Genomic DNA, 23,850 nt, shown 5'->3' on the forward strand with positions numbered 1-23,850 from the left:
AAGATGATAATTTCATTATCCTGGAAGATGAGAAAGAGATTTGTTGTTTTGCAATCATACTGTTATATTGATTTTTTTTTCCTAGAAGATGATCACAAAACAGTTTGAGATATGTGATCTTGGTCTATAAAACTAATACTCTATCACCTAGAAGATGAGAAGCAGATATTAGATAAACTTAGTGCAGATAAAAGGAGTTCTTTTCAGGAGTGGATATGCTGTGCAGAGGCCCATGTCCTAAAAAGTAATTCTTTAGTTGCAATAATGATGCTTTTCCATGTAACATAATAAAAAAAGTCAGTAAAGAGGGGCTAGGTGCTCACCTAAAAAGTAAAATCAGAAGATTCTTAAGCAATTTGGACTTAAAAACTCTTCTCTATGCAGAGAGGAATAAAGGAATATGAGGTATAAATATCAATATGTAATAAACCTGCTTTTTCTTGAGTACTCTGGTAAAGTAATAACCTTTTTATTAGGATTAGCCTTTCCTTAAAAATGTTTTGGAAATGAAAACTTTGATTTTTTTTTTGCAGGAAAATTGCAAGGGGATTACAATATCATGGATGGAGCCAAAGGAACTTTTGTCAACGGTGATGACATTCAGACTTCTGACAGCAATTAATTGCTGCATAATTTTTGAGGGTTAAGAAAAAAAAACATTCAAGTGAGTATATTCAGAGAGCAGGATCACTGTAGTGGCAATACCCCTATGTCTGATTTAAGTCAGAAACTGAAAGAAAGAAAAAAATGAAAAAAAAAATTAATTTGCTGAAGTTTTCAAACAATATGTTTAAATTTGCTTGTTGGCAATGTCTCTAGTAATAGCGCAAGAGGACTGGAACAGTGTTTGTTGGTTGGGAATTGTATGTACTGCCCCTACAGTATATTCTAGAAACCTTCAGACCATGACTGAATATTAAAGGCCAATGAGCTCAGAGTTTTTACAGTTCTTTACTTTTGGTTGCAAACACTCTAATCTGTAATACATCTTAATTTTTTCAATAACCAGGAATTACTGTTGTATATGCCCAGCCTGAAATGTGTTACACACTTTGTGATAGTATCTATTTCCTCATGATGTGGGTTACTTGTGATTTTCTTGTCGTTGTTTAGTTACAATATTTTGATTGGAAAGAGACCTACACCCCCAAAAAAATCTATTTATCATTTGTATCACTTATTTGCAACTATGAACAATGTTATACTTGATTTTTATACATATATTTAAATTGCCTCTTACCACAATATTTTTACATAGGCAAACCTGAAAAAACAATTTGTGGTTTTATAAAAAATAAGAGTATTTTAAATTCAGCTATGCTGTTATGACCTAAAATCATGTGGTTTGCATAAGAAAGAAACCTACAGTATTTGTAAAAATATTCATTATAATTTTTAGCCACTGCTAATAGAGTTGCTTCTCACTAAGTTTGCTTACCTGTGGCAATGGAAACTGTCCCCACTACTCAGTAGAAGATATTTCACTTGAGCATAACTGGTTTACAGGGTTTGTAGAAGAAAGAATTCAGTATCTCTGGTATCCTCCTCCTTATTATCTTTTCTGCATACTAGAAGAAGCAGGATGCATGGATACAGAGTAGTATCTCCATTACAATATGACATCTGTTGTTGACCCCTTGTTGACCACGGCCATCATTCTATCTTTTCTTTTTCTTCTTTTCAGTCACTAATAAAGCTTGAACTTTAGTAACATATAATTGGAGTTAAGATTCTGCTGTCAATGTTAAAGCAAGTGGTTTTAGTCTTTGAGAAGAAAAAATGTTCATGGTATGGGGTAGTGTTTGGTAGTACTACAATTGAATTTTTTGTTCTATCCCTTCTACCCCCTTTCTTCTTGGACCAATTAATCCTGTCGGTGTCAGTGTAAGCAGTGAGGTATTAGCAACATGTCTATCAGCATCAGGAATAATTTAGCAGTTTTGTTACTCAGTTGCTTTTCTGTATTTATTTAATCTTTGATATTGGCAGTTACAATGATATAGTAGAATGCATAAGATCTTGGTATATATATTCCATATTTAACTAGTTAATTTGCATTAGCTTCTCCTTCCTCATCATTTTGGGGTGAATAGCCCTGCAACAAAAGATGCAAATTGATTTACTGATACAGAATGGAGGGTCTGTAAAGAAGTGTGATCTTTTATTAAAAGAAGCAAAAGAGGCTTTTTAATGTATGTTGCACTCTTAATGATCTTTTCTCTGATCTGCTGAACTTTCATGCTAATTCCCAGCAGAGGGAGTAAGTGAAATGAAGATGAATGAATCATACATAGCTTTGTGGTATTAACATGCACTGTTATCTGAACATGTGGAAAGGTATTTCAGTTAGTTTTACATTTTGGACACTTTCCAAACAGAAAAAAAAGAATTGCTAAGATGGATAAAATTTTCATGTGACTCCACTTGGATTGAATATATCAAAACACAACCTTATTTCATGACAAGGATCAGATTTTTTATTAATAAACTTTGAAAAAACAGTATTTGTTTGTAATTAAAACATTATATATAAAGGTATGGCCTGAAATGATGTTCCCTTCCAATGGATTTTTTTTTTTTACCTGACTCTCTAATATACTGTAATTTGATTTTTCTCTAGGCTGTCCCACATTTGATTTTTATTAAAATCCATGAAGCAGTTTAATAATTTATTTCAGCAGATGCAAAAGTCTAAGCTTAGTTTGAAGTTTCCTATCTTATGCTTCTCATCTATGTTGTATTTTTGGTGCTTTTATTTCCTGAGGTGGGAGAAGAACAAACATTTTTTATCTTCAATGCAGCCTACACCCAAGCAATTATATAGAGTACACAAAGCAGAAAATGTCTTTGTTGTCAGAGTTGCAGTGCAACCGAGCAAGTGAACAATGTACTTCTCAGATTTGCTTTACATCAGGGTACGTCTTTCCTGCACATAGAAATATTTTATAAAATCACTTTTGCCAGTATAGCATGAATATTTTTAAAACAATGCTACTTGGCAGAAATAAAACCTATAATTGAATTTCTTTTTTGACCACAGTGACTGCTCTGGAAGTAGTGTTGAAATGATTTTTCATTTTAAGACTGAAGTCAGTGTGCACCAGCTTTCCATTTTCATTTCTGCCTTCCTTATCAGTGCCCTAAGAAACAAACAACCTCCACAGCATTTTTCACTCTAATGCTTTTACCTTGGACTGCAAGTCAGTGTAGTGTGGTGTTCATTCATTTATCTGGTTACACCTGTATTTTCTATCCAGAAGTGCTGTCCTCAGACTCACTGACTTTACACGGGAGAGACTCTTTAGGGAAAAAAAAAAAAAAAAAAAAAAAAAAAAAAGTGCTCACGTTGAAACCAGAACTCACAAGTTTGAGAGAAGTTTATTAAAATAGATAAGATGCCGAAGTGAGGAACCAACTACCTGATGTTTTTTTGGTCAATTCTTCCAGTCGGTTCGTCCAGCCTTCCTTTCTCACCTCTTGCATAGAAGCTAAGCTTGAAACACCCCATTTGAAGATCCGAGGGCACTATTGTTCACAGATGCAAGCAGCTTCAGCCAAAGCCTTTCACCAGATACCACCGCAAGGATCCTGACTGTAGCTACGTGCTGCAATTGCCCCGCCACCTCCAACACTCGCTCGAGAATATAACCTGGAGATGGCTCGTCGCTACCTTAAGCCACTTAGGGTAGGCGAAGGGGGAAAGAAAAGCCGAGGTGGAAAGTTGTAGTGTTGAAATCGCCCTATCCCAGTGCCTGGTCCGCTCCTCCTCCCTCCTCACCCCCGCGTGGCTCTGTGACCCGGCCGCGGTCAATGTCTTGCCGAGGTGGAAAACACCTGAGCGCCGCACCCCGCCCGGCCCCGGGGCAGCGCCGCGGGCTCGCCTCGCCTTTGGCCCCGCGGCCGCGGGCGGGTCCTGGGCCGCAGGTGGCGGCGGGCCCGGGGAGGAGCGGGCAGGCCCGCGGGCAGGTGGCGGCAGGTCCGCGGCTCGGATGGGTCCGCGCCGCCCGGCTCCACCGCTCCTCGCCGCCAGCACCGCTGTGCCGCCGCCCCGCGCCGCCGAGGCCGCGCCGCCCCACACGGGCTGCAGGTGAGTGAGGGCAGAGCGGGACCTGCCGGGCCGCGGCTCCCTCGGGCCAAGCCGCGGGCGCTGCCGTCGGGGGAGGCTGGGTGGCGGGCAGGGCTTCGCTTCCTTCCCCACTTCTCCTCAGGAAGCTGTTTGTCTGCGAGCACAGCGACGGGAGACGCTTAACCTGAAGAAAGAGAGGCGTTTAATTTAGAGGCCACGCGTACCTAGTGGGACGCAGGTTTCCATGTGCACAAACGGCTCCTTCGCGACCGGCGGGTCCAGGTTTCTGGAAGGTGTGAATTGGATTGAGGTGAACAGGCTTGTGCTCCCACCAGCCCGGCTCCCTGCGAGAAGGCCGAGCTCAGCAGACAGTGTATTTTTGACCTCAAAGGCTGTGGCTTTTTCTCTCCCATTCCTCAAATATCTCTCAAATGCTGACTGATCCTCTACCCTGAAATTAGCCATAAATTGTGTGACTTTTCCCCCCTCTTTAATATCTTTTCAGACATGAGACCTGAAATACCACAAATGCATTGTTTTCATTATTATGCTATCTTCTGTTGACAAATTTTACTATCCATAGTATATTTAGTGTATTGAATTTTAATTGCTACTGTATAGGAATCTCTTCAATTCAAAACCTTTTAAGAGCACAATGAAATTTTGGTTGTGAAAACATCAGCTTGCCAGTTTTGCCACACAATTAGCTGAAAATCACCCCATATATAAAGAGAAGTTTATAGGAACACCCCAACAATATAAACACTAACTGTTTGCACATTTTCACACTAGTTAAAGACCCCTTTTTTTTTTTCTATAGCTACTATAATTGTATTTGAATTGGATAAAGTACTGCATGTCTTATGCTTTATATGCATATAAATACCAAAAGCAATGTTAGTATCAGCTAGAAGCATGCAGTGGAGTATACATTCCATCCTTTGTAAATTGTTATTCCAGATAGACACACAAGATCTTCCAGAAACTTTTCCTGTTCTCTTATTTTGCCATTATAAATCTTAGGTACCATAACTATCTCCCATAAATCTTTCTTTGGTTGGACTTTGTGTTCTCTGTTCAGTGCTGTACAGTCTCCTGTATTTGTCATCATTAAGAAGTTCATTTGCTTTATCACTCACAGATCATTAGCTTCCAAAAATAGCAACCATACATCAAAGCCTGTTTGATGCTGATACAAGGCTGTACATAATTTGTTGCATCAGAGTAATGTCTCAGTCTTTGTATCACCATGCCAATAAACACTGGGGCAACAGTCTTTTCCCATGCAACATGATAGGGATTGTTTTTATGTAAATTTTAAGTGGAACTGAGCTCTCATCAGCAGTTTCCACAGGGCAAAGATTAGATTACAGAACGAAAAAAATGTAACTTTATTACTGGCACTTGCCTTGTAGCTCTTTAATCATTGAAAGAAGGCGTTTTCAGGGTAAGAGTTGGCTTATCATTAAAGGAAAGGGAGCAGGTGCATTTAGGCTTATCCAGTGACGAGGTAGGAACTGTCTGTGGTTGTTTATAGTGATGGGTAATTAGTTTATCTATGTACAGATGTCAGAGTTTAGAGAAAGTAGAAGGTCATGTTTCTTTGCTTTCACAGAGACCTTGTGAACTTAAATTCTGTTGTGTTTTTAATTAAAAAATGTTTTATTTAGCATGTGTTTCTGGGTGTATAGGGTCTAATTATTCTCTTGGAAAAAACCCAACTAACCTGGCAGTGTTGCTTCTAAGGCAGTGGATGGGAATACGAGTGTGTGCTGCCTGCCATTGAGCTCTACAGAGGAAAGGGTTCTGCTCCCACTCAGCCTGTGGTGATGCTGACAGCCTCTGCTGTCCTCTCTGTCATGCAGGACATTAACAGCTGTACAGTACTTGGCTGGTAGCCTCAGTATTTACTATCGTGACAAAAGAGCAGCAAAAAGGAGGATAAAACCTCCTAAATAACAAGGACTGGCACTGAACTGTCACCAAAGAGCTGAAAATAGGATTGAATTATGGAAATGTCCCAGGCAAATATTTATTGCAGTAGCAAAGCTGCATTTCAGATTCACCAGCACAAAAGTGAAATCATTAATGTCTAACAGTACATAGACAAGTTCTCCCTGTTTTGTGTGAAGATTTAATAAATGGTCATTGCCTCACAGCCCATCTGTTCCACTCTTGATTTCAGATGTGTGTTTCGAGCACAGCCAGTCTTTGATTGAAGAGTATAACCAACACACATTGTAGATAGGGACCTGCAGAGCACTCACTGTGCAGGAAGTGAAGGTGGCTCTGAAGTCTGTTGTTAGTATGTCACAGATCTCTTGTCCAGTGCCCTGCACATCTGGAATCCATCAGTTCTCTTGTTCTCTGCCATCTTGCTTCATAACAGCAAGCTCAGGATTTGGCCCACTAAATGTAGCATATACCCAGCAATGCACAGTTCATTTATCTTTTTGTTACAGAAGCCTAGAAGTGCCTTTCTGCAATTGTAGGTGCTGATGAATATGGCTAGTTTGTTGAAGTCCAAAATACTCAAGGATGTCCACTTGAACATGGGAATCTTTGTTGGAAGGCAATAGAATGAAGGCTGTACATGCCAGAATTGTAAGATGCTCTTAGAAGAAGCTGCTTTATTTTCCAGCTATGCATATACTGGAAGAGAGTTAATAATCACAAGAGAGATGGAAGTTCAGTCATAAAATGTAATTTATCCAAGGTATTAAATATACAGTCTTCTCTTGCTGCAAGATTTATGTTTCTGTATTATTAAATAGAGTCTGTGCAAAAAGGTCAGGAATGGAGACCATTTACCTACCCATTTTATTGCAGTGAAACATCCATTCATGGATGTTGTCACTTAAGGATGATTGCTTTATCTGTACCAAAGCATTTCTGTACATTGCTGCTCATCCTCAAGACAGCAGAACTCCCTCAGATTTATTTGGATTTGATAAGCTCGTCTCAGTTTGTTTTTGAACTGGTCAATACTTGCACAAATCCCTCCCCAGTGCCTTCTCAGTGTGGTACTGCAGTCTCTCTCCTTCCACACTACACATGAAGAGGGTTAAGCTAAGATAGGCTCATTAAATCTGTGTCATCTCAAAGTCATTAATGGAAAGATCTTCCTGATACAGTATTTGATTAACTTTTTGGAGGTAGATGTGGGTAAAACAGTGCAATATAAGAGTCTGACTGCTCTGAAATACATTTAAAATGGAAAGTTTTGAAATTGAGCATAAAAATAAACAATGCAATCAGTACAGGAATTCTGGAGTATTCTGTTTTTTGGTGTCTATAAAGACTGCACATAGTGGGTTGTAGGATTCTGAGTGTAAAATGCCTGCATCTGTTTGATGAGTTATAACAGGATGAAACTAAAAGTCTTGGCAGCTCAAAGCCAAGCAACTGGGTCTATTGCCCCCTGGGAAAAGACAGACAGCAGTATGGGAGCAGAGTGTAAATGTATAAGTAGATGTTTCTGTGAAAACTATCAGCAGTGATGCTTCTAGTGAAGCTCAGACTTAAATAATCATTGTCCTAATTTCAGGGGTACCATTGTACTGTTTTCATACCTCTTGCAAATCCTATTACCCCTGATGCGTATACTCTATATAGCCTCAAAGGGAGTCAACAGAATTCCTCTTGGCAATAGTGGCTTATCCAGTAGTTGTAGGAGTGTAACAGAAAATTGTCTTGGAACTCTTTAAACAGCAGATGATGTATCTGCTTTTGTGCAGCATTTTTGAAATGCACCTTGGGAGTAAATTTCACTCTAGCCATTGGTGATGCCTTAAATTCTGACAAATTTTGGAATAATCAAGAGGAATATTAAATCAATGACTCAGAGAAATATGCATCAAAACAGGTATAAGAGATGAAGTGGGACTTTTTAGCAGTTGATCACCATTGACTCTTCATGACCTTGAATGAGTCTAGTGAAGTGTAATTACTAGAGTATTTACTTAGGGCAAATGTTTTTTTAGCCAGCCTGTTGATGTTCAAAGAGAATGAGATAAAACAGGACACTGATTTCTTTGGTATTTCTTCCAGTGCATTTTGTTTCCCAGAATTCTCAGGCCTGTGGTTCTCCATGCTCCCAGCTGCTTCAGAGCAGACTTTATCAGTCAGCTCCAGGAGTGTGGAAAACCTACACGTGTATAAGCTGGCATGTACATTCAGTGGTGTCCTCTGCCAGCTGGTTCTCTGCTGAAGTTTGTTGCTAAGTTAAGACAGAAATAGCTTTGAAAAGAATCCTTCAAGGAAAATGTCTTGAGAGTACTTGACAGCACAACTTTTTCTTTTATGGAAACCTAAATGATTTTAGGGATGATATCTGCGTTTACAGGTGAGACACGTTTGAGAGTACACAGTTATAAAAAGTGCTTCAGCTTGCACTAAGATACTGTCCCCATAAACAGTTTGTTTGTTCAATGGATAAAAATACACAATAGCTCTGTTTTTTCCCCCTTTTTTTTTTTTCAGAAAAGGAGTTTATTTTTTAAAAAGTCAAATTATTTTTAATGAAATTGTTTAATATTGTATCCCTGAAAAGCTAAAAACTCAGTGTGTTTTGGTTTGTTTGTTTTTTATCTGCAGCACATAAAATTTCTGGGCAATGGAGACAGGTAGCATTTTTACTCCTTTGTATCTTAAAGTGGTGACTGAGATGGGAAGATTACACAGTTCTCATTCTCCATGTCATTCTTCTTTTATTACACCAGCTTTGGCAATTCTGCTATTTAAAGAGACAGACTATAACAAAGGAACTGCCTCATCTTCTAACTCATTGTCTAATACCATGCAATCAGCTGCCTGTATTTTAGAATTGTGGGGTTTGTTTGATTCTTGAGTAGATTTCTTTCCTTCCTAAAATGGAAAATATTCTAGAACTGAACAAAGAAGCTATAAATACAATATATTATGGAACTTAAAGGACTCAGGGCACTGTATGCCATCAAAATTAGTAGCTCTTTTAATCTTATGGTTATGGCATTCTCTCCTTAATACTGGAATCAGTACCACTAAGGTTTTTTCAAGGTATTGGGGGGTTGGGCAGATGCAGGAGTTGCACTGCATCAGCTGACCATGGAAACATGCAAGAGTTTCCATAGGTACTCAGACAAATTGGAGGTTAAGGAGGGACAGACATAAGATACATCTATCTGTCCTTCTAATGCCACTCCTAGAAGAAGAACAAATTGCTAATTTCTGCATCTACAGGCCTTTTGAGTTGGTGTAGTGGTGTTTGATGCATCACCATAGAGTCAACAGTTCCATAGGTAGGAGCAATGTGCAAAACATCCCTACGGCTTAGGTCTCAACTGGTAGGACTACAGGATGGGGAGATTCCAAATCCACATCACTTTGTGTGTTGCTCTTCAGTGGAAGGCATGTATGTCTGGTCTATTTGAGGTCTGATTTTTATTTAATGATAAGTTAGCTTCGGAAGACTATAGTACAGGAAAACATTGGGAGAGGAAGAGAATTAATGTCTCTGTTTAGTGATCCTAATCAGAGTACAGAAGTAGAGCATGAATGAAGTATATATGGGAGTATCTGGTGAGAGTTCTCCTTTAGGCCTCACAGAAACTTCAGATCTGGTTTCCATCTGGTCTTCTGCACTGTAGGCTGGTTGTGTAGTGTGTTCAGGCATGCTCTCTGGTGTTTGAAAGGAACCATTCATGCTGGTTTAATAGATATTCACCTCAGAGTCACCTGTTCTTCTCAGACCTTCTGAAAGCAGTCTCTTCATCAGAGAACATCAGAGTATCCAAAACTGGGGAGATTACTTGGTGGGGCTGGAAATCACAGAGAAAAGCTGACAAATGCGTGTCCCCTCAAACATTTTATTTGATGTTTTCATTGCTGGGTGGGGTGATGTTGAAAGTTTTAGCAAAAGATAAACAATGCAATTTTTAGAAATTTAAATGCAAATCAAAACTGTGCAGAGGTGGTGTGGTGTTCAGAAAGACTATAGGTGGCAGCATCATAATAAAATAGAGTTTATTTAATGTCATTAGTCAAAGAGAAATCAGCCCTTAGTTTCTTCAACAGCATGTCATCAAAAATATATAAGACAGTGTGAAACAAAAAGAGGAGATGAGAAACCTAGAGTTGATCATCATTTAAGCAAATAGTTAAAATATGCCAATCAGTCTCTTCATCTGTGTGATGTCAGTTTTTGCAAACATGAATGAACATGCAGACTTGCAGAGATCCTTCTCCAAATCTTGCTTGGTGCATTCAAGCTATTAGTGGTAGCTGAATTTTGCCACACTGGCACATAATCCAAGCAAGAAAGAGAAAATGCTATTCTCATTAGGACTGTTGTGTCAGGATTTTAAAAAGGAGTATTTGAAGAATGACAAGTTAGTGTATTTCAGTGGAGTGTCCTGTCCTAGGTGGCTAATGTCTTTGAGACATTGAAGGTGGATGAACTAAAGGTTGATTTTTTAATGGAGAGGAGTACTCAACAGTTTATGAAAATGGAGCCCATTTCAGGTATTTTGGATGTAGCTTCCAAACATGAATACTTCTAAGTTAACTCTGAAAAAGAAATCTGTTTTTAAAATAAGGAGGACAACATTTTTTACTTTTGTCCCTCTTATTTGCCATTAAGGTTTATAAGAACTGTTAATGAGGAGTTGACACAGTTTCTTGTGTCAATGTGCACTATAATTTTCTCCTAGTATTGGTTTATAGGAGAAATGAGAATTTTTTTCACTGCAGCCCAGGGAGAACTGTCAGACCCATTTGACAGGGCACAGATTCACTTTTTTTCCTTGTCCTAATGCATTCCCCTCGAATCACTCAGTCCAAAATTATCAAAGTGAAGTCATAGGCTGTATCTGGTCCATGGGTTTCTTGTTCCTCAGCAGCCTGCTTTATAAGATACTGTAGAGATTACTGCTCTCAAATATTCAATTAAATATGTACTTCTCTCAAAAGTTATTTGATACAAAATCATGGGAGCACAAGTATAGATTTTTTTTTTTATTTTATCTTGTAGCGTAGCTCTTTTTCAAATGTTATTGTGAGATGAAGAATGGTGCAGACTGTAAACTCAGTTTGTCTAATTGCTACTGAACTGACTGATGAAGAGTGCTGTGCTTCTTGATTTATTGGTTTATTTTTTTAAAGTGAGGTGCTAGATGTACGTCAATGTTTTAAACCGATTGTGCACATTACCGAGTTCTGGGTCACTTGCATCAGTGAAAGGATGCTGGGGGGAAAAAGTCAAGTGTCACTGTGAAAATTATTTGCTCTTTCTAATGACTTAAGGTTCCTTTTTTTTTGATTATGTCTACAAAACCTCTTTGACCAAATGACTAACCAGTTTGAATTAAACTATTTATCTATTTCTGCCTATCTTGTGTCTCACACTACCAGGTAGTGTTGAAATTTACCTGAGCAGCTTCCACAGGACTTCAATTTGTTTGCTCAGAGATAGACATGAAGCAAGATTGCAAAGCTGAAATATGCAGATGTTATTTTTTTTTACCCAGCAGAGGGAGGAAAACACTTGCCTGTACTATTACTACTGTATTTCTTTCTTTCATAAGCCAATGTAATGGATTGGAGACATTGTACTTTCATGTAAAGAGATAACAAAGGCATCACACTCAACACAGAGGCTTTTAATATCTTCAGGGATAAATCCCAGTCAACTGCAATAGGAAGGAGACACCTAACCTCAAAATCCTGCTGTGGATCTTATTGGATAATGACTCCTATTCACTGCAAGTGATAGCTCCCATCTCTATCTTTAGGTATTTAATAGCTGTCAAAACTTGGCCCTCAATAACTATTTATCTAAAGAGTGGGTGCTTGTAGGGAGTACTTCTGAACTTGTGAGCACTGGGTGTGCCATGTCTGTAGTATACAGACATGTCTGGGTAGTAGCTGTATGTGTGTCATTTTCACCCTCTTTCCTTGTTCACATACCTTGATTTCAAGGAAAGGAAATTCTGTGAGCAAAGAAGGCAGTTGCCATGTACCTTGGAGATGCTACAGATCTGAACAATTCAGGTAGGTGGACAGGGAAGATACGTCTAAACTACTAGTGCAGGAAATGTTCCTGGGCCAGGCTGTCATTGATCTTGAGTTGTTGGAACAGCCCTGGACGCAATCATGGTTGGATAGGCTGGCGATGGTTTGCAGCAAGTACAGTGGATGTAGTCAACCTCTTTTGAAGATCACGAGAATTTAGCAGTCTGGTTTCGAGCATTGTCTCCGGTGCCACAGAACAGTCCTGAGAGTGTTTCACTTACAACAGCAGATGCAGCCTGAGGCAGAGGCTCCTAGATATGGCCAGGCTAGATATGGCCACATCAAGCAAAGTGATTTTGTCCTTACCCTGGCAGGGGTCAGTAGGTGAGCTTTTAGGTATATTGAAGGGGAGGGGAAATTGCATCTTCTGTTTTGATGATTTTTTTAAAGCACAGTTCTATTTTCTGTGCTAGTCTGTGGACTTTTTATAGCATGGTATGAATGATTTGTGTTTGATCCCACAGCTAAAGAGGGCACTTCCAGTCTGTAGGGCAAAGGAGGTCATTTATGTGTTGCTGTGGGAGCAAATGCCAATTTTCTCACAGTCACAGCTTCTCTTTACACTTCGAGGCTGGAGGTAAGGTCAGTGGACAGCAGGGTGCTGACAAGAGTAGGAGTTCAGTGGAACAAATGAGTATTCACCCAGCTAACACTTATTTCCGTCTTTTCTTCTGCCGTAAGATTATAGCCCCTAACTCAAAGATGGCCTAGTACAACACTGTTCCAACAGCTGCTGTAAGCAGAAGATACTCTGGGTATAATCAGACTGTACACTGATGACTGATCACACAAATCTGATAAATTCTTATGACAGGATCTGTGGCTTTGAGGTTCATTGTAGAAGCCAGATTGTGCCTTATTTGCTGTTAAGGCTTAATAGAATTGCCCATTGATTTCTCTGCAGCCACGTCCCCCAAGGGATTTATTCATTCAGGGATTAAAATTGTTCCACGGTTGTCTGATTTGTTTAAAGCTCATGCATTTCTCTTAATTGGAGACAGTGACCTCAAAAATAGCCGAAACTTCCATTATCCTTATGTGGAAGAGAAAGGTGTACCAAAAAAAAAAAGTCATATTCTAATTAATGAAGACTCCTACATTTCTACTTTTGTACCTTCCTACTTCTGCTTGCTTGAATAAAATATGACTTGAAATATCTGTCTGATGAATTTGTTTGGAGTGGAAGGAAGCCAAGAATTATTTTAACAAATGTTTTAGCTTGACACTGAGTATGGAGGCTTAGTTTGCCAAGCTGGAAAAGTGAATAACTAGGCACTTTTTGTGAGGCTTATATAGGGTGTGGGTCATCTTGAATGTCAGTTCCAATCTGTGTTACATATTTGTAGAGTAGCGTATATCGTGAATGAATTGACATGTTCGCTTCATAAGTCTCGTGTTTCTCTGAAACAGCAGATTAGTTTTGAGAAACTGTGGCACATAGTGCAGTCAGCAGAGAAGCTGAAAGGACTTCAGGAAATCGGCTCCTTCTATGTGCTGGACAAAATTTCTGAGGTACCTGCAAATGTGTCTGGAGGAGTGTTGTGTTGGGTGCCGTGATGGTGCGAAGGGAACGTGTTTGGTAAGCTGGGGTGCACAATACAGTGAGGAGCATTATGGCTGCTGGGACAGATGGATAGAGTTCAGCACAGGAGAAGGGAGCCTGTGAGCGCAGGGTCCCATGGTTTGGTGGGCTGCAGAGCTATTGTCCTGTCTCTGTGGCCTCTTGGCTGTAGAACAGGCTCTCTTGCTTCTTTTGACAGGTGTGCCAGTGTTAATTCTTCCTACAGCTGTGAAAGAAATCAACAAAAGCCAACTGAAAGTCAATCTGCTGCTGCTTCCACTTTTGCATGGGCATTTGAGATCACAGTGTAGTGTGTATGAAAAGCCATATGTGAGCAAGACAGAGCAAGGATCTGCTGCAAGGTCAGAATTGGGTTGTGTCCCTGAATTCACTTGAGATCTGAGGCTGTCAAAACTTAGGTCAAAACCAGGCTTTTAGCTAATGTTAATCTGATGATGAAGCCAGATCTAATCCTGGTAATTAAAAACAAAACCCCAAACAAACCTTGATTCCATGGATGAAGTAGAATTCATTGAAGAGGAGGGAGGCTTCTCTGAGCATCAGTCCCTGTTTTGTTCTGTCACCAGTGAAGTGGCGCCCTATCATTAGCCCTTTTTAGGAATTCTTTTTCAATAGCAATTCTTGCTTTCCCTCAGACTTTCTGCAGCCTTTTCCTGCAGAGTTTCTCCTTCCTTGCTTTCTTCTTTTGCACAGAAACATCTCTGCCATACAAATGCCTGCATTTGTGATCAATCTTAAGGGACAGCTCTCTGCCCTAGAACATCAGTTGCTCCTTTGGACTTGCCATGCATCTGTAGATGATGGTTCTGCTGCTTTCATTATGTCCTTGGATAAGGAAACTCTGTTGCATTTTACTCTTGTTTTGAATTGCTTCAGTAATGCTTAAACAAGTCGCAACAATGGGTTATTAACTTGAAATTTAACAGTGGAAGATGATAGGAGGAAAAGAATATCTTTCCTAGAAGCAAGTTGAAATCATGGGTTTGTAATAATTTACCACTGCATATCTGATAACCCAGGGTCCCCAGGTGGGCTTCAACCCTTGAATGGGCAAAGTTTTATGACACTGCAGGTTAGTCCATTTCAGAAATACTTGAACTGAGTAAACAGACTGGCTCCTCTGACATTTGCATTGAGTCTGCACTATACAGAAGGATAATAGTAGCTGGCCTGCTGTTTTGACAAAATTATACTTTTTAAACTGGTTACCAATGCTTGTCTAACTCAACACTGTTAGCATAAGTGTATGAGTGTTTTTATTTGGACTCTGATGGAGTTCTTTAAGGAACTGCTGTCTGCTCTAGAGTAAAAAGGTGTTTCCATCACCTTTCTCACAGTGAGAGGATGTTTTTAGCAATAGCTAATCTTGTGAATCTGATATGAAATGATTCTGTGAGCAGAGAGCAAAAATTGTAAATTGTCACGTGTCCACAAACAATTTTTGGTCAGTTTTCTTGAAACATTCTCTGCAACTCTTGCAATGGGCCTGATTTATTGAGTTTCTTAGTCAAAGCAAAATACTGACAATTAGACTTTTAAATCAGATTCTGTAGTTTTTACTTACATTACTTCAACAGTCTGGTTTAATAACCAGCTCAGCTGCTTTGCTGTCTTATTCTGAATGGAAGTCACAAGCTGTAGCTCAATCACAAGATAAGAGGACCATGTGTGCAGATAGGTACATCTCAACTTCCTGTTGAACTCCTAGGTACTTTGGATCTGGAAGATGGTGTGGGAATCTCCAGCAAGGGCTTCTTGGTTCCACCTCCACAAAACAAACTTGCAAATTCTGCTGAAAAGTATTTAATTGTTTTTTCAAGCACATCTGCTCCTACACAGCACTGCATTTGTCGGCTGTATTTCCATAATATGAAGTCTCATTTCCTCCTAACTTTTTGTATCTGACTAGTTGTTATTTTAATAGCCTCTATTTCTGAAGCATAGGGCAAAATAAAAGTGACCAATCTAGTTTTCTTCATAGTATTTATAAGTGATTACACCATTTTGTTTCCTCCGTCCACTCTGCAGTATGGAATGTGGTTGGAATTTACAATAGCACTGAGCATCATCCTAACTCTGTTTATTTGACTGTTAGAATTAGACTGAAGCTGAATTAACTCAGCCCAAGAGTCTGCTGTGATGTTATTAAAACTTTTTACTCCACAACAGTCTGTACAGTTTGTAGTGATCTGGAGACAATATCTGCTTTAAAAGGTTAGGGTAAGGAAGCAAAAGCCATTTGCTAGTGAAGGTAAGAGTGTTACTGTGATAGGAACATGCAAATGGTCTACTTACATGAGAAGGTTCATTATCAAAATGATCTTCAACTTTTAGCTAGTCTTTGTGATGTTTCTTATTACTCAGCCGCTTTGCTTAGGAGCAGGAAATTGCCAAATACTGGGTGAGACCACTTCGGTTTTTAAATATTTTAATTAATTATATTGGATGTGTAATGCCTGATAACATGCTATTTGTTAAACCAGAATGCCCTGGCAATTTTGTGCAGACTGCTTGTAAGGAGCATTATTTACTTTGCTGAGTCAAAGCACAAGGCTGAGTGTGTCAGAACCAAAGTTCATTGTGGAACTGTAATCTGCCTCTTGTGTGTGGGGTGGACTCCAGTTACACCATCACAAGTTATTCATCCTTTTGTCCCTTCACTCAAAGGACCTAAAAGTTACACCACCTGCCAAAGTTATGAGCGACTGAATATAATGAAGGAAATTAATACAAGTATCACTATTACCTCTAATAAAATATCACTGGCTTACAGTGAAAATCTGAAGGGAAGTTAATCAAGAAATAAAGACACTGTGTGCTGCATAAATCAATGCTGATTGATTGTAGGTGTAAAAGTGAAGATGTAAATTGTTTACATGCAACTGTCAATTCTAAGACTTTGAAAACCAACTGAAATAGAAAATTACTTTTTCCTGGGCTTACCTGTCATTGGAAAAAAAAAAAAAAAAGGTATTTAAGTTCCATTTTCTTAAAGGCATTGTAGAATTTTACATCTTATTCTAGATTAGGAAAGTAGTTTGCTCTGCTGTGTAATTATTAAATCAAATCATGCAACATTTAGTAACTAGATCACACCCAACTTATTTTAAAACAGATTATTTAAAAACATACCAAGTAGTTAGTATAGCATGGAAACAGGAGATATATTTTAAAAGAAGAAGGAACTTTTCTGCTTCTGTTTGGATGTTCAGGTGACTTTCTGGGTATGTAAAGGCTTTGTTTTCCTCAATTTTCTTTCCATTTCCCTTTTCTTTTTGGTATCAGTCTTTCTTGCCTCTAGTAGAACCCTAGAAAAACCTGGACCCAAAATAAGCTGGAGAATAGGACCATATGCAGAGACTCACATATCTAAAACTAAAAATTGTGGCAGAGGCAGGAGAATAAGAAAAGGAGATTATTAAAAGAAACTATATTTGTAGAATTTTTTCATCCTTCTGCTTCAGAGGTTATGTACAGCAGCATGGAAGATGGTGCCTATTTCTTCTGTTCAATCTGACTTCTGCCTGGCAGCTCTGCATGCAGGCACCCAGAATCCAGTCCAGATGGGCTCAGCTTAGTGCTGGTGATAGAACTGCCCTCCTGCTCCAATGATGGCCGTAAGGAAATGAAGATAGATGGCAGTTCTGTCTGTGAGTGTTGTTTGGGGAACACAGAGCAGTTGGGAACTCAAGTGGTTGCCCTTTGAATCATTTGAATCATGGTACATGTGTGAGGACACTGGTATCACTCTGTGTTGCATGGAGTCTTTTGGCTTTTTAATTCTTCTGAAATTGTTTATGTTTCCTCTGGATGTTGTCCTTCAATAGTAATAGAACTTTTATGACTAGTCATGAAACAGTAAAAATTGTAAAACCCAGCCTAGAGCTGATGCAGTTGTGTCATCATAAATGTATTCAGAGCATACTCATACACACAAAGGGAAATGAGCTACACTGGTACTTGGCAATGCTAGATTAAAGGTTGGACTCGGTGGCCTCTAAGATGTTTTCCAGCCTAAATGGTTTTGTGATTGGTGTCTAAATACTGTATCCTGAGAGCTGCATAGAAGGCCATTGTTTCTTTCTGTAGCCTTCACGTCCCAACCAGCCAGTGTATGTCTTGGGTACTGTACTGTATTATGTATATTATAATGGGTTGTTTGAATGGCCACGGGTGTGTTTGCATCAACTTCAGCCTAGGTGGAACAAGAGCTGTGAACATGCAGAGACATGGACTACAGTGTAGGCTAGACAAGCCCTCTGAGGACTGAAGATGCCATGTTGTTCTCTTTTCCTTGTTGCTCTTATAATACGGAGGTGCACATGTCCCCATCCTAAATAATCTCACTAGATGGTGTGAGCTATTTAGCCCTCAAAGGGGAAAAGAATTCTTTGTTCCCCACCTCACAGCTCTTTTTCTCAGGAGATCCTCTCTTAGTTACCATGGATATGTAAACTGGTGGTAGAGTCTTCCCACCCTTTATTCATACACCTACTAACATCTGTACCAGTGCAGCTTTCAAATATAGACGTGGCTTGCACTGGATCTGGATAAATCTGGAGCTGTTTTACACATTTCTTTGACGCATTGGTTTTGGCTGGTCGTTATACCTTTTAGAGCAGATGTAACATTTCATAACTTGTCACTGAATTTTTATCCTTCCATTCATGATGGTGACAACCAGAAATCTGATTGCGAATCACCAACATTAAGCATATAAGACAGCTTGGGAATTTCAAGAAATCTGTTTCTCAGCACCCCTCCCTTGAACATTGGGTGGTGTATCAGTATCAGGTTACATGGAGACCTGGAGCAGGTGGGTCAATTCCATACAGCTCAGCAGCAAAGGAATTTGCATTGCAAAAGAATGTATACATCTTATTCTTCAGTGGCACTCGAGCCTAACTGTGCTTTATTTGACACTAACTGGCTAATTAAGGAGTCTTTCTTTAGGCTTCAACGGACATTGGATCAGAGCTGCTGAGACCAAGGGCACTGAACCACCAGGTTAGGTTTATTACCTTCATAACTGAGGTAGGAAGCTCTGCAAAACTAGGACCAGCTCTGTAGTATCAGCATTTATCTAAACATTAAGAGATCAAGACACTGCAAACCTCACACTGTTTCCACTTACTTTACCATGTAATGCGTGGAGAAAGTGGAGAGTAGACAGGCCACTGGATGTCAGCTGAGCCACCAAAACCACAGAGAAAACAGAAAAAGACAAGTGTATTTGCAAATTTAAATATAGAGAGAAGCATTAAGGTAGGAGTTCTCAAGCTTTTGTTCACTTACACTGTTTGGATAAACTGTTGGTCTTTTGTGGTATTCAGATATGAAATACAGTCAATATTTTTTCATGACATTTTTTCTGTCTTTACCCATAAAAGAAAGCCACAATAGTAATGAGAGGATTAGCAAATGTGTTTGTTGAGAGTGTTGCTGTGGCTGTGATTTTTCCAGAGCCATGTGAGATATTCTCATGTATGAATAGCATCAAGCTTTTTACTGCTCTTATTATTTAATTGTATTCTTACAGTATTCAAAAGACTCAGCCAGCACAAGAAGCTATTGTGCTTGGAACTGTGCAAACACTTGAGACAAAATAGTCTCTAAAAAATTCTGAGTTTAACATAACAAGACGGGTAAAACATGTGCATTCAGGCAACTCCGTAATACCTTGCTCTTAGGCATTTAGGTGGGGTCACAACAAGACTTTTTGGCACCTTTCCCTTCCTCCTCCTCTTGTGCTGCTTCTGTCCTCCTCCTGACGCCCTTCCCAGCCAGCTGCTATTACAGTTTTGCAAGCCCTTGTTCTGGCACTGCCCCTGTAGTGCAGCCCAGGCTGGGCACCCTGCAGGGTGAAGGCACAGTCCCATATCCACATCAGTTATTTCACAAGAGTCCTCATACATTTTCACTGAAAAGAGCAAGACAGTTGCTGAAGACTCCGGAAAATTATTTGAAGGTTTCAAGTCAAGTTTTTTTTCCCACACAGCATTTGTTTCTTTTGGAAGTCCATATGCAATTCTCTGCACTTAGCTGCTGCATAGCTTGATGTCTTCTCTTTGTACAAGAACATGCCCTGCCAGCTGCTGGGGCTGCAAATCCTGCTTCCAAGAAATAGCTGCAACACAGACCACTTTTCATCACTGAACACGGTTCACAGTTCTTCTTGGTACCTGTCTTTCGCTCTGGCTTTGTACTTTGTCCCATCTTAACTTAAAAACTTTGCTCCTATGCTGATGGCTCTCAAAGGAACAAGGACTAAATTCCTGTTGGTGGAGCAAGGCATTACCCAGACCTGCCAGTCTGCCTGCCGTACTATTTTGGATGCCAAGTTGACAGCAAGAATGAATTTATGCTATAAGATTGAAAAGGAAGTGTATCATTCAGCTGTTTGGACCAGCAGATGGCAAATGTAAAGGGAAAAAAAAATCTATCTAAGAGCCAATTCAGAGAACAGACATTAAATAAAGCCATCTGGCAAACATATGAGGAGAAAGAAGATGATGAGACCAAATTCTGCTTTAAATATCTGCTCACATTGAGAGGAAGTTGGTGGGAACTCATACCATGGGAGAGCAGGCTTTGAGCCTACAAGGAGTCCTGTGTGGTGCCAAAGCCTGTGGCACTGTTGAGGACTTACAAGGACTCTAAACTATTAAGCAGGTAGAGCCTAAGCAACAGCATTCCTACCTGTGTGAGATCCTGGTGATTGATACTCCACACTGAATAGTGAATACAGAACTGCTTGATTCCCCCATGCTGGGATTGAAAAGACCACACCTAAGAACATTGTTTGTAGAAAGGGTCTAGAAAGACAAGCATGGAAGTAAGCAAAGAGGGTGATCTAACATTACTTGTGGATGCCCCATCCCTGGAAGTGTTCAAGGCCAGGTTGGATGGGGCTTTGAGCAGCCTGATCTAGTGGAAGGTGCCCCTGCCCATGGCAGGGGGGTTGGAACTAGATGATCTTTAGAGTCCCTTCCAACCCAAACCATTCTATGATATCAGAAATTCTGAAAGACATTGATAAAAATCTATTTTTATGCCTGTGCCGTGGCATTTTGTTACTTTGCCTGACTACATTAATTCCTGGAGAAGAAAGATGTGTGTGGCTTTGCATTAGGCTTTTACATAAAATTCCAAAAGGGAAACATTGTCCATTGAAAGGGGAATTGGTATCTTACATAAGTGCCCAGCCTTTCTTTTGGAAACTTGCTCTCAGGGAATGTGATTTCAGAGCCCAGAAGTCTAGCAGATGTTATTACTATTTCTGTTTTACAGGTCAGTGCTTTTGGTTTTTATGCTCTGAGAAATGCCTACAGCTGCTAGCCTGCCTTTTATGTTATAAAAACAAGTCAATTCTGTATCGTATTCTTAAGTTATACATGATTTTTTCGTTTTCTGGTAAAATGAGGATACTGTTGAACATTGCAAAAACATCTAGTAACCAATAGTTTTGTTAGCAGACTGTGTCATTTTATGTCATCTTATTTCCATGAACAGTGGATAATTTTGCAGTGAATTTTGTTCTTGAGATCCAGGCCCGTGGCATTAAACAGAACAAATAATCCCACCACTTAACTGCAATAAAAGGAAAATATTTCAGTATTGTAACCTCTCATAAATCTAAGTTTTTAATGCCTCTGTTGATAATAAGGTTCACATGAGTGATGATGAGCAGCATTAACTGTTGTTTTCATACATTTACATGGGAAAAAGTTGCCAACTCTCACTGAACAAAATTTTCAAATATCTATTTTCTTTCCATTTCATCTGTGTTGTTACTGATTAGTTACTGTATCTGAAAAAGTTTTCTTTAGTTTCCCTCAGTGTCTAATAGCCAGACTAACAAAAAGGCAGTATTTCTGTCCCTCTGCTCAGATGAATAATTCATTGCCCTGCATTTTCTTGTGTCAAGTAAATTTCAACTCTTGCTTTTGTGAAGATGGTTTACTAGAGGTCCTGGACACACAGAAATTAACTTGCTGCCTTCAGGCACGTCATTATCTTTCCTGAGAGAGAAGTACCAGTTTATTTCTGTTAAATTTTGGCTAAAAAATTTACTATGCTGAGTGTTAGAGGGATGGTATCCTTTAATTGAAGTTGGAGTTTGGCAGGTTTTTTCAGGGCTGTTCTGCTGCTATTCTCCCCCAGCTCAGTTGAACAATGGGCTGGAGAGATGCTGGCAGTGTTGCTTGGTTACAATTCATCAGCGTGAATCAGTGCTTCACGCAGCTCCTTCTGCGGCTGAACAACCCGGACACTTCTTGGCACTGTGTCACTGATGTGAGCGGAGATGTGAGCAGATTAGGGACCATCTCAATTACTGTAATACTACACCTTTACAGAGGGATTTGAATAGCAGTGTTTGACTTTCAGTGATTGAAGTCAGGCAATTTGGAGCTGTCTGTTTTACATGGCTTTGCAAGTATATAGCCAAGTAAAGCAAATTTTAACACTGTGTTTTGTTGCAAGGTGTGTTTGACAAGTTTGGCGCTTTGGCATCTTTCTGTATTCATCAGGGAGATGAAATCCTTCATTAAGGATATTCTTCTAAAATAGACACACCATATGCAGAAGTCTGCCTGCAGGCAAAGTGAAACATGTAAGAGAACTGCTACCTTCCTCTTATAGCATTTGACCAAGTCTTAAGCTGGCATAAAATGAAGCTGGTGGAGTTATGCCAGTTTAGACAATAGGAAGATGTGACAGGTTATTTTTAACACTATGGAGTGAATTTTCTGTACTCCACTTAAATCTGTTTTGCTACTTAAGTGTTCTTGCTGTTCAAGACATGACAGGAGGAAATGTTAAAAGAGAGGTGTCCAGTTTGTGCTTTCCATGGAATCAGCATTTCCAACAGCATTGTTTTCATCTACATCTTTTTTCTAGCTTTTACATGAATCCTGAAATTATTTCCTTCTTCCTCTCTCTTTTAGGCTCAGCAGTTCTCCATTTCTTCTCAAATCTACTATACTTGTGTCTTTTAATTTCTCTTTGCCTCTATTAAGGGCCTCACTAGTAAAAGCTTATATTTGCTACACCTTTCATCTTGCCAAGCTTCCTCTGTTTTCTCTCAAGCTGCTATTTAATGCAGCTTGTTGCATGGCTGAACATTAAGACCATTTGGAAGGATCTGTAGGAAAAGATGCGCTGGAGTGCCATCCACTTCACTTGGTTTGCAAAAGCTGAATCTATGTTAAAAAATAGTCTAGAGCTATCCAAAACAGAAATATTTCTATGAGTAGATTTTCTGCACTGTTTTGCCTCCTGGTGATGGTATCTGTAAGATGGCCTCTCATCAGAAAATTGTTTCAGAGTATCTGCGCTGCTTAAAAAACAGTTGCACTGCACAGAGCTGTGTTTTCTGATTTGTGCTGTGTTGTTACATGCTCAGTTTTTCTTTAGCAGCAGGTGAGTATATATTTGATATCTTAAATTTTCAGTATGTTTCCTCCAAATGCCTCTTGGTTATCTATAGCGATTTTTATATTTTGAGTCTATTTAAAACCTGGATTAATTTAACCATGCTGAATTCAGACTGTGACATCCATAACTATTTTGTCTGGAAATTTAAGTGCTTATGGGTTAGGACTTAACTCTGAGCTCTTTTTCTGCCATAAAATGAGAAAGGGAAATGAATGGAAGAACTATAATTTTCCTATCACTAGGAGCTTTGGCTCCTGTTCAGAAAGGGATTTGAAGCACCGTAATACTCATCTGGTTTTGGGCAGTTATAATTGCTGCAGGGATAGACTGATTCCCTGGATAAAGAGACATTTATGGGGAGGGAGAGATCTGAAGCATAGCTAAAAGACTACTTCCTGACCTCATGCTTTGCTGAACACAGATTTGTCAGGCCACTGAATTCACTGAATCTGGCTACAGTGAAAGGAGAGCCTTTTTGGGGATACACTGCATACATTAGGAGTAAGCATTAGGTGTGCCATTGAACAGCTGAGCAGGGCTGCAAAGACACTTGTGTGCCTTTCCCTTCCATTAAAGCATTGCTTTGTTCCTACCAGCTAGAAGGCTATTGTGGAGTGATTCCTTTTAAAGTCATAGCTGGACTTCTCTAGGCATGACAGGCCAGTTCTCCTGTCCCCGAGACCCTTCTTTAGGACAGCAGTTGCCTGTGTGGTGG

General features: G+C 39.6%; 1 protein-coding gene and 1 long non-coding RNA gene across 4 annotated transcripts in view; one reads left to right on the forward strand and one right to left on the reverse strand.

Annotated features, from left to right (window-relative positions):
- Window positions 1-607: 607 nt before the first annotated feature.
- On the reverse strand, window positions 608-3,925 carry LOC128804027 (uncharacterized). The gene is made up of 3 exons (XR_008435904.1): window positions 3,420-3,925; window positions 3,189-3,299; window positions 608-2,095 (listed from the first exon to the last, which is right to left on the reverse strand). It is a non-coding gene; the product is annotated as an uncharacterized LOC128804027 (long non-coding RNA).
- Window positions 3,925-23,850, forward strand: part of CRACDL (CRACD like) — a 62,960-nt gene continuing 43,034 nt past the window's right edge. The window contains exon 1 of one of the 3 annotated variants that reach the window (XM_053971436.1): window positions 3,925-4,087. In XM_053971436.1, coding sequence (XP_053827411.1) covers window positions 3,990-4,087 — 98 coding nt within the window. In that variant the 5' untranslated portion in view covers window positions 3,925-3,989. The remainder of the gene's footprint in view (window positions 4,088-23,850) is intronic. The other 2 variants (XM_053971435.1, XM_053971438.1) reach the window with 2 other exon arrangements.

The sequence above is a fragment of the Vidua macroura genome, chromosome 2, assembly GCF_024509145.1.
Source record: "Vidua macroura isolate BioBank_ID:100142 chromosome 2, ASM2450914v1, whole genome shotgun sequence".
Lineage (NCBI taxonomy): Eukaryota > Metazoa > Chordata > Aves > Passeriformes > Viduidae > Vidua > Vidua macroura.